Raw genomic sequence first — 12,291 nt, 5'->3', positions numbered from 1 at the left:
TACCGTATATCACGGCCTAGAAGACGAAATTTGAACATTAAAAAAATCTGCCCAAAGTTAGGGGGTCGTCTAAACCACCAAGTTTAAAATTCTTACCTCTTAAATATTGTGGTTTAGTGTGTCAAGAGTGGTGATGAAAACATCGTAAGCCACTCACAAGGTCTTACCACTAATTATTTTATACTGAAACTTACGTTTGGCAAGCTGGATTCAAATTAAGATTACCGGTATATTAAAATAATAAAAATGTATTATAAACCTGTCTAACATACCGTAAAAGAGATTTATACCCCTGTAATAAACACAGCTATCATCACACACCCCTCCCCACGCCCCCCCCCATTTGCCAGTGAGGAGACAAGAAAGGAAAAGTGCATTAATTCTTGAAACTATCGACGGTTAATTACAGACGCTCAAGTGACGTCACTAGTGTTTACACTACACCAGCTGGTAATATTTGATGCCATTACTTGAAGTGAATTGGCCTTATTTTAAGTAACTAACTATAAATAAATACAAAAATTAAAAAAAAAGATCAAAACTGAGAAATAATATACTGTATGTATGTTGTGTTGTAAAAGTAAGAGGAACAATTGTGTAAGTACGTAATATTTTTTCACTCAAATCCTAATGAAACACTACTGGAGAACATTCCTTTGTCGCAAAACAGTTTATAAATTAAAGAAAATAATTACAGTGTGTTTAATATATTATAGTATATTATAAATAAATAAATAAAACAAATAATTCGGTAAATCTATTTAAAGTAAATGGAAAATAAGCAAACATGTTATTTACCAAGACCCTTCCGTCTGGCTCAGGGTGAGATGGAGGGGAGATAAAGAAGGCTATTTATAGCCCATCAGAAGTGACCAGTACCCTAATGCACCATAAATAATTCATTGAACATTCATTTTTTGTACATAGTATATTCAGTATATATATATATATATATATATATATATATATATATATATATATATATATATATATATATATATATATATATATATATATATATATATATATATATATATATATATATATATATATATATATATATATATATATATATATATATATTTGTGTAATAAATGTATGTAGTAAGTACATACTGGTAACCTTTTTCACTCATATCCTAATGAAACACCACAATTAGAATACGGTGGTTGCTGTTGAACCACATGTTGTATAAATAGTCGGAACACAGCCACACCACCGAGACGAGGGAACACTCCCACCACGCTTCAGTGACGTCACTAGTGTTTACACTACACCAGCGGGTATAATTTGATGACATTACTTGAAGTGAATTGGCCTTATTTTAAAAAATCAAGGATGGTTGGTAAAGGACTACTGAGTCAGTGGGTAAGTGTCACATTTGGGGTACTGGTCTTATACAGCAAATAGAGCTCAAAAGCTACTTTTTAAATGGAAATTTGGGGGGGGCGTCTTATGCACCCCGCCGCCTTATAGGCCGTGATATACGGTATGTCTTTCAAAACTGTTCCGATCGTTCTGAGTGAAGCTCAACGCTTTACCGATGACTGAGAATGTTTCATCTTTTTCAGAAAGTTTAATTACATCAACATTCACTTCCATTGTAACTGTTTTCCTTTTCTTGGATGCACTACTTTCACTTGCATTAGGTTTGCATTTGGGAGCCATGATGAAGGCAGCAAAAATAGAATTAATAAGCAAAAAACAACAGTTTGCACTTGATCAAATATGTTATTGATGTGAGGGTTAGGTGTACTGACACTCCCTCAAGGTGTGTTGCTGGGTGACGTATTACTCCCCACCCACTTTTCCGCCTCAACTCTACGCCACGCAAACCAGCTCTCATACTTAACACTATGAACCAGTGGTATCTAAGTTGGATTCTTGAAAAAATTTACCATCTGGGACCTAGTTTGTATCAGCGAGTGCTCGTAAGTTGGACGTTCGTAACTTGGGGACTCCCTATACTCAAAATATAGTCACAATAGCATGTTGTAACAATGACTGATTGATTAATTACATTCCTGGTGATGCAACAGCTGAAGACATACGTCGCCAAATTAAAATACGGTAAAGGCTTACAAGACTAAAATCAAATGATGCAAGGTAAAAAAAAAACATAAGTACCATATAACTTTTGTAAAAAACATTTAAACATTAATAGATAAAAATCAAAGAATGTGTGGAAAGCCAACTTTCTCCATGAAGGAGAGGATGCCCCCTCCCCCTCGTCCCCAGCACAAAGAGAGATGGTAAGACCCGTCTCCTCCCCGGTACTGGGAGAGATGCTTACTAAGAAGATCTCTGAGACTAGAGCACTCCACCAGGAGGTGTCAAACAGTCGATGGGACCAAGTAGTTATCACAATGAGGAGGGGGGTGCCCTCTCCATTAAAAAACCATGAGTCAGCCGTGTGTGGCCAATGTGGAGGCGAGCCAAAGCAGTCTATTTCGACACAATGTTGCTTCACTCTCTCTCTTTTACAGGTACTTTAACGGGCAATGTTCAGGGGATTTGGCATCCTGTGTACCGCCGGTAAGGCCGTGGGTTCGTAACACACGTCTTGCCCGCGGTGCCCACCATTTCTCTGTGGATATCGGTCACACGAGAATAACCCGTTATAGTACCTCCTTCTTTCCTCACACAGCCAAACTGTGGAATGCTTTGCCTTCTTCTGTGTTTCCATGCTCTTACAATCTGTCTCACTTTAAAAATCTGGTTTTCCGGCATCTTCGTGGTGTAGATTAATACAGTATAACCTTTTTTTTCTATATTTTCAATTTCTTTCCGTTCTTTTTTTTCGCCCCCCAGGCTCCGTTGTGGGTCGTTTGACCTGTGCCCGGGTTGGCTAATTCCCGAAAAAAAAACAAAAAAACAACAGTTCATGATATTCCCAGGCACTCAATGCAGGATGGATGTAGTGGAGCTTGTTTGCTCCGACAGCATCCAACCTGCGTTGCCAACTTGAGCGGATGGCAGCTGTTATTAATGGCTGAATAAACGGGGCAACCATTGCAAATAGTAGAAATTGGTAACAATAAATTGATTGCGGATAAGCGGGATCATGAATACCGAGGCTATGAATAACGGGGTTTGCCTGTATACTGTAGTCTTGATAATTCATGAAATACAAATTTGCATACTCATGGTAAGAATTTCCACCACGTCAAAGCTTGCCAAACTCAAAAGAGCTCCTCTCCCAATCATCGGATCAACAGGATAATCAATGAAACTTGTAGGGCATTTTTCCAATATGTAATAGTCTGTTATGCGAAGCATCAGTTAATGGGACGTCAGTTTAGGGGTATACCTGTACAAATATTAGTGAATATTTAACATGTTAAAGATATGAACTTAGTGAATATTTAACATAATATAGTTATAAAACTTAATAAATATTTAATGCATTATGACCAAAACATAGTCAATAGCTAAAAAATTCAGCTGTTAAATTACAGAATTGCTAGACAGTGTATTTACCTTCATCATAAGGGTTATCATATCACATAAAATGTGTGCTACATCATGGACATGAGCTGGGCAGCGCTTATCATAATGAGACACACTCTTGGGTTCTTTGCTCTTCAAGATGCCAAGAAGACAGGTAACAGCACTTTCCTCAAGCCTCTCAACCGGTCCATAAAGAACTGGAACTCTCAATATACAAGCACCTGGAAAATACCAATCATATAAATTAATCAGTTTAATATGTAATGAACCCTTTTCTGCTGACATTGCATTTAGCAAGACCCTGGTCTTTGCTGGACACTTTTAGTTAAAACTGCTGCAGGTGTATCTTAGTGACAATCCCAGAGACTTAATGGTATTCGTAAACATTATCTTCCAGTGATAGCGTATTGCACCAAGAGCAATTTGATTTTTACTGGTACAGTATATATTACAAGTACAGTATTTATGTACAGTTGCAGAAATGTGTTCCTACTCCCCCTGATGTAACCCATGTCTCCAAACAGCCAACTTATACTACATGAGCCGACAATATATAAAACCTATCCACCAATCACATCCATCATTACATGACAAATACCTAATCATTTATAAATAGTGATACTACTGTGATGTTGCTGTTTGGAGACACAGGTTACCACAAGGGGTGTAGGAACACATTTCCACAACTGTACAAAGAATAGCATCTTCCACATGCATAGCATCCTCTGGGTAATGAGACACGTTCAACAACACTTATTCCCCTGTACAGTGGTCCCTCAGTTAACGAACACAATTCATTCAACAGAGTCATTCGTTAACCAAAAATTTCGTAAACCGAATCCATTGTTTCAATGGGATATTGGGTACCATATATCTCGGCTTATAAGACGGAATTTGAACATTAAAAAAATCTGCCCAAAGTTAGGGGGTCGTCTAAACCACCAAGTATAAAATTCTTACCTCTTAAATATTGTGGTTTAGTGTGTACGGAGTGGTGATGGAAACATCGTAAGCCACTCACAAGGTCTTACCACTAATTATTTTATACTGAAACTTACGTTTGGCAAGCTGGATTCAAATTAAGATTACCGGTATAATAAAATAATAAAAATGTATTATAAACCTGTCTAACATACCGTAAAAGAGAATTATACCCCTGTAATAAACACAGCTATCATCACACACCCCTCCCCACGCCCCCCCCTCCCCCCCATTTGCCAGTGAGGAGACAAGAAAGGAAAAGTGACCGCGAGATTGGGCTATTTTTAGCCGTGGAGGTGGTCAGTAATGCATATCGGTATATTTACTGATAATAATACTTCTCCTATAAATAATTAATTTAAAATTTATTTTTTTACAAGGAATATTCAGTAAATGACTGCATTAATTCTTGAAACTACGGACAGTTAAATACAGACGCTTAAGTGACGTCACTAGTGTTTACACTACACCAGCTGGTAACATTTGATGCCATTACTTGAAGTGAACTGGTCTTATTTTAAGTAACTAACCATTAAATAAACAAAGAAATATTCTTCAAGGACAATATCTGTCAATCAAAATACTCGGCCCTAGCTGGGTCCGTCCCTCCCTCCCCCCCACCCCGCACCTTCCCTCCCTACCAGAGAAGCTTTGGGAGAAAATAGTAATTTACATTTTTAGTAATAAATAATAACTCAGACTAAAGTTAGGATAATATACAGTGACCCCTCGTTTAACGAACACCTCGGTTTACGTAATTTCGATTAACGAACTGCCTTCCATAAGGATCTTCAATTCGGTTAACGAAAAAAAATTCGATTAACGAAGTTCTTACGAACCAACCTCAACATGTTTTCGCTTGCACTGACCGGGCAACCAGCTTTAGTATCAGCCCGCCAATACATTAATCGGTTCTAGGGCTTAAATTCCTTACTATTTTAGTAAATATCAAGAAGTTTATACTATTCAATAATTTTAAAAGTTTAATATTCAATTTTTAGTCATTTTAACAATTATTGAACATAATTGAAGGTAAAGTGACTAGTTTAATGTGGCATCCAGCCTCTTAACACAGCAAACAGGAGTTAGTCTCTCTCTGTTTTCACTGGAGGTAACATCTTGCTTGAGACTCTCTTCAACTAAACGCTTTTTTTCTGTGTTTCCAAGCAAATTATTGGTCATTTTGAAATATATTTTACATATTGACAATATATAATGCAGTGCAGTGTTGATTTAAAGAAAATAATCTTGAATTACACCAAGAGAGCTAAAATTTTATGGGTGAAATGGCGCCATGGGGTGACTTCTCTTCCACTCCAATGCCTTCTCTTCTTCCTTCTCCTCCACCCCCATTCTAAATCCCATCATCATCATCATCATCCAAGAGCCTTCTACATACACACCTCAAAGTAAGTGAACTTTTCTACCATTTTTGTTGAATTTAGGACATTTTCGGTGAGCTGGAACCAATTACCCAAAAACCCATTGAAACAATGGTTTCGGTTAACGAACGACCTTCTGGAACGGATTGAGTTCGTTAACAGAGGGGTCACTGTAATTGACATTTCTGGATTCCTTGCAGGTCAGGGAATATTTTGAATGTAAACTTCATATATTTTGCACAAAAGATAAAATACACCTAGACTCCGACTTACGACTACGTGGACTTACGACCGTCGGGACTTACGACCGCCTCAGATATAGATAAAAAAAAATTTAAATGACACGCATTTTCTATACCGAAACGTTTCCAGTTAATGTAGTCTCCATGTATAATTAGAAAATTATGGGGGCCCCATGTGCATGCAGCTGACTACATTAAAGGTTAAGTGCTCAGTCACACTGTATCCATTCCTTATTATTTATTACTTTCACTGTACTGTATCCATTCATCATTATTCATTACTTTTACTGTACTGTATTTCATTGTAGATTTTTTATTAAAAAAAATTTTTTTTTTATCTATGTCGGACTTACGACCATGTCGGACTTACGACCTGGATTTGGGTCCCTAACCCCGTCGTAAGTCGGGGTTCAGGTGTATATTGCTTTGTGTAAACCAAATTATTACATTAGATCTAAAATTTGTATAGTGAGTTCTGCTATAACGCGTGTTTTGACAACGCGAATTGGCTCGAACGCGATTTATGAATTGAGGAACGATATTTGTAAAACGCGAACTCGTTTGCTCTAACGCGATTCCACTCGAACGGTTGTTGTGGCTTCAGTTCACGTTCGACATCACATGTTCAATTGAGTTGTGTGTTTTGTTTGTGAACAATTGCAGAAATAATGTATGTAATATTTATGTATACAGTATACCTATATATTATAAGTAAATTGTAAAATTTTACATAAAAGAGAAAATCAAATTACATAGCGTTTTACACCCGCGCTCTCTTTACATCACACACAGTGTTTACAGTTCACGTTCGACATCACATATTCAATTGATTTATGTGTTTTGTTTGTGAAGAATTGCAGAAATAATTTATGTAATATTTATGTATACAGTAAACCACTCACAAGGTCCTACAGTACCACTAATTATTTTATACTGAAACTTACGTTTGGGAAGCTGGATTAAAATGAAGATTACCGGTATATTAAAATAATAAAAATGTATTATAAACCAGTCTAACATACCGTAATAAACACAGCTGCTATTATCATCCCCCCCCCCCACCCCCATTTGCCAGTGACAAGAAAGGGAAAGTGACCTTGACTGTGACCGCCTGTGGCTATTTTTAGCCATCCTTGTGTTCGGAGGTGGTCAGTAATGCATATCTGTATATTTACTGATCATAATATTTATCTCCTATAAATACAGTAATTCATTTAAAATTTATTTTTTTGCAAAGAATATTCAGTAAATGACTGCATTAATTCTTGAAACTACCTACAGTGGTAAATTTAGGATATAAATAATGAACAGAAGTCACGTCATGGATTCGGAGTTTGGTCCTTAACGATCACCATAAATGTAGCCTCCCTTTTTCGAGAAACACGTATATAAATTAAAGAAAATACTTGCAGTATATTTAATATATTACAGTATATTATATATAAATAAATAAACAAATAAATTAAAATTCCCTTATCATCCTGTGTCATATACAGAAATACTTGAGTCCCTGAGCGAGTACACAAAAAGAAAACGGAGGACTAAGACATCCTGAAGTGGATAGAGAACGGACATCTCTACTGGGGGACTCAAACGTTTCTTATGTTTTGTGGGCGCTCTAGCATAATATGAATAATATGTAAATTACAATTTACTTATACAGGTATATATATATATATGTAAATTGTAAAAATTTAAATAAAAGAAAAACTAAATACGTAGCGTTTAAAGTGTACTGTACAGTGCTGTCGCTTGGCGCGGGGTTATGCAGTGTTTACAGTTCAAGTTTGACATCACATGTTCAATTGATTTATGTGTTTTGTTTGTGAACAATTGCAGAAATAATTTATGTAATATTTATGTATACAGTATACCTGTACAGTATATATAAAATGTAAAATTTTAACTAAGAGAGAAAAACAAAATATGTAGCGTTTTAGACCTGCGCTCTCTTTACTCCACACGTTCACTTTGAAAGACGTGAGAAATTTTTAAGCGTCCTCAGTGCTTTCTGATTTACTGTTTCTCCAATTTTGTGACTATGGAAAAGAAGAATATCTCCGGGAAGCATTCTGGTGATCGCATTTCCGGTGGTGATCGTAAAAGAAAGGCTATAACACTTGAAGGCAAGCTTGATGTTGTCAAGCGTTTTGAAAATAAGGAAAGAACATGTGATATTGTGCGTGCAACGGGAATAAAGGAGTCTACTTTGCGCACCATTAGAGCCAATGCAGCAAAGATTAAAGCAAGCTGAGTTGCTGGAAAAACCTTGAGAGCTAGCAAAAGTGTGAGATCACGGCCAAAGGAACTTGAGGAGATGGAATGGCTTCTAAGTGTTTGGATAGAAGATCAAACGAAAAAGCGATCTGGGACCAGCTTCCTCACCATTAAAGAGAAAGCCTTATCAATATATGAGGACCTAAAGAAAAAAGCTGAAAATCCTGCTGATGTGGTTGCCTTTAGTGCTAGTAGTGGATGGTTTTCTGGTTTTAAGAACCGCTATGCTTTTCATAATGTAAAGTTATGTGGTGAAGCCACAAGTGCCGACAAAGCAAGTGCCCGGGCATTTCCTCCCACTGTAAAGAAATTGATTCAGGAAGAAGGCTACACCTTAGACCAAATTTTTAATTTGGATGAAACAGGTTTATACTGGAAGCGCATGCCAACAAGAACTTACATTTCCAAGAATGAAGCACATGCTCCAGGCTTTAAGGCTGCGAAGGACCGTGTGACTGTGACAGTGTTGTTGGGTGCAAATGCTAGTGGAGACTTAAAGCTTAAGCCTGTGTTGGTGTATCACTCTGTCAACCCGCGAGCTTTAAAGGGTTACATAAAGTCTAATCTAGGTATTCACTTTTGGTCAAGCAAAAAAGGTTGGATGACGGGACAAATTTTTTCTGACCTTCTTGTGGATGTTTTTGAAAATGTGTTTAAAAAATATTGCAAGAAGAAGAATATAGATTTTAAGATTCTCCTCATTTTAGATAATGCGCCAAGCCACCCTCCCACTGTTGCTGAGCTTTCTGACAATATCAAAGTGCTCTTTCTACCTCCAAATACAACATCTCTCCTTCAACCAATGGACCAAGGAGTAATAGCAGCCTTCAAAGCCTATGATTTGAGGCGTACATTTAAGAAACTTATTGAAGCTACTGAGGAAGGAAATGATAAGGCCAGTGTTCTTCAGTTTTGGAAAAAATTCAACATCAAGCATGCAATTGACATCATTGTGGAGGCCTGGGGTGAAGTAAGTAAGGACTGCTTGAGTGGAGTTTGGCGGAAGCTTCTCCCAGATTTAATTCATGATTTTACAGGCTTTGATGCATCAGAGGAGCTCCCAAAAATTAAAGAAAATTGTGTTTCTCTTGCAAAGCAAGTTGGCTTTGCTGAAGTGGAAAGCGCTGATGTTGAAGAACTGCTCGAGTCCCACTGTGAAGACCTCTCTACAGAAGATCTACAACAACTTGTTGATTCTGGGAAAATAGAAGATGCCGAAGATGAAGAAGTCCAGGATGCAAAACCAAGAGAGCTTCCCACTTCCGTTTTGTCTTCTATCCTGAGGGAAGTTGATACGCAGTTGCAGCGCTTGGAAGACAATGACTACAATGCAGAAAGGAGCAGGATTGCAGTTCGTGGTGTTAAATCTTTTTTGGCACCTTATGAACAGCTTCTTTGTGAAAGAAGAAAGACGGCAAAACAGCAAACATTAGACGTCTTTTTTAAGTCAACCCCCAAGAAGCAGACTGAAGACACTGAACCACAGCCATCCACTTCTGGAATTAGACGTTTTTTTCTTCCCTCCCATGCAACCAAAACTGCACCTGATGATGATGATACTGATGAAGATACTGATGATGATGATGACCATGACAATTGTCAAATCCTGTCTGCATGACTCCTCAACCTCAACATTAACCTTCTCCCCCATCAAGTTAAATTCATATTTTTTCAAGGTAAAGTGTAACATTTACTGTATGATTTCATTATTAGATATGAATGTAACATTTATTTAGACTGTGCTATCCTTTGTGTTAGGCTAACTACGAAATTTTTTTTCGATTTGGAGTAATCTGCACCTAACCCTATTTTCTCCATAAGCCCTGTTATTTCTATTACGCGATTTTCTATAACACGATATTTTACAAGAACACAATTATCGCGTTATAGCAGAACTACCTGTATGTCTAATGCAAAATCCATGATGTTTATATTCAAAATGATCATCATATTGTAAGAATTCCAGCAATGTAAATTATATTCTGGCCGGGTAATTTGTATGAATTTTATGAGCTAAATAAAAAAAAAAAAATTATACTTCACGCGTATATGAGTAGATGCACCGCGGAAAGTGAGAGTCCGGTTCTAGCAAGGTACCGCGTAAATGAGAAATCGCGGAAAGTGAAACCGTGTAAAGCGGGGTAATACTGTATATAAATTAAAGAAAATACTTGCAGTGTGTTTAATGTATTACAGTATATTATAAATAAATAAATAAACAAATAAATTGGCAAATCTATTTCAAGTAAATGGAAATATTTTACTCACACCAACATTAGTTCCAGTTAAATAACTGACGCTTAAGGGAGTCACTAGTGTACACCAGCCGGTAAAATTTTATGCCAATACTTGAAGTGAATTGGCATTATTTTAAATGACCAACCATAAATAAATGGAAAAAAGATCAGAGGTGAGAAACATCATATTGTATGTATGTTGTGTTGTCAAAGGAAGAGAAACAATTGAAACTCTGCAATTGTGTGTAAATGAAGCAGAAAGATAAATCAGCAACCTAAGACTTGGTCACAATTTTCGTGATGCCATATGGAAGTAGGGTCTACCATTAGACAATACTGTACTTTGTGCTTCCAATATCTTCCCAGGCAGTAGAATCTCCCTGTTTGGTAGCTGCCTAAAACTTTTAGTAATATTACTTTGATACAACATGATAAATTAGACAAACAATGAAAATAAACAAACAAAAGTTATTTACCAAGACCTCTCTCAGAACAGAGGGATGGAGGGGGAGGGGAGATAAGACAGCTATTTATAGCCTGTCTTTGTGCAGGAAGTCGACCACACTAGAAATAATTCATTTAAAATTTATATTTTTTACATAGAATATTCAGTACATGACTGCGATTATAAAATATTGTGAATATATATATATATATATATATATATATATATATATATATATATATATATATATATATATATATATATATATATATATATATATATATATATATATATATATATATATATTTGTGTAATAAATGTATGTAGTAAGTATGTACAGTAATCTTTTTCACTCAAATCCTAATGAAACACTATTGAATTAGAATACTGTAGCTGGTTGAAGCAAGCTTATAAATTAAAGAAAATACTTGCAGTGTGTTTAATATATTACAGTATGTTATAAATAAATAAATAAATAAACAAATAAATCGGTAAATCCATTTCAAGTAAATGAAACAATTGTATTCGACACCGACATTAGTTCAAGTTAAATAACAGACTTTTAAGTGAGTCACTAGTGTTTACACTACACCAACCTGTAACATTTGATGCCATTACTTGAAGTGAATTGGCCTTATTTTAAAAAACCAAGGATGTGTAAACAGCACTGGTCAATGGGATGGTTGGTAAAGGACTACTGGGTCAGTAAGCTCCCAATGGTCACATTTGGGGTACCGGTCTTATACAGCGAATAGGGCTCAAAAGCTACTTTTTAAATGGAAATTTTTGGGGCCGTCTTATACACCCCGTCGCCTTGTAGGCCGAGATACTCGGTACCCATTTTTAAATGCGTCTGGATTCTCTTGAATAGCGGAATTTACGTGAGGCGTCGAGAGCATCAAAGATAAGCGTTTGTTTTACGCCATGTTGTTGTAGTAGTTGTTACGCTCCACCTCACTCTCACTCTCACTGCGCTCCGTGGAATACAGCGCTGCACCCACTTGTGAGATTTTCGCCTCTATAACCAGTGGTTGTTAGGGTCGGTGGTCAATAATGGCTTGGGGAGGTGGTAGAGGGAGTGATTTGCTGCCTGAACGCCCGGGAACTTTTAAAGTGAATGAGTAAAAAGACCCCAAAGCTAAGAGACAAAGCCACAAGAAGTGTGCCTACTCGGTCAAGGATAAAGAGCAGATTGTTGAACTCATTGAAAGTGGTGCACGGAACATTGATATTGTGAGGAAATTGAACTGTCCCGAGTCTACAGTGCGAAATATTAA

General features: G+C 36.7%; 1 protein-coding gene across 1 annotated transcript; it reads left to right on the top strand.

The window, feature by feature from the left end:
* Positions 1-8,714: 8,714 nt before the first annotated feature.
* Positions 8,715-9,683, top strand: LOC121875320 (tigger transposable element-derived protein 1-like; the record flags this gene model as incomplete). The annotated part of the gene is made up of 2 exons (XM_042379817.1): positions 8,715-9,302; positions 9,429-9,683. Coding segments are annotated over exons 1-2 (843 nt in total), but the record flags the coding sequence as incomplete, so codon positions are not given.
* Positions 9,684-12,291: the final 2,608 nt, after the last annotated feature.

The sequence above is a fragment of the Homarus americanus genome, unplaced genomic scaffold (assembly GCF_018991925.1).
Source record: "Homarus americanus isolate GMGI-L3 unplaced genomic scaffold, GMGI_Hamer_2.0 scaffold21014, whole genome shotgun sequence".
Classification (NCBI taxonomy): domain Eukaryota; kingdom Metazoa; phylum Arthropoda; class Malacostraca; order Decapoda; family Nephropidae; genus Homarus; species Homarus americanus.
The sequence above is the reverse complement of the archived record's forward strand: the minus strand, read 5'-3'. Positions and strand labels throughout refer to the sequence as shown.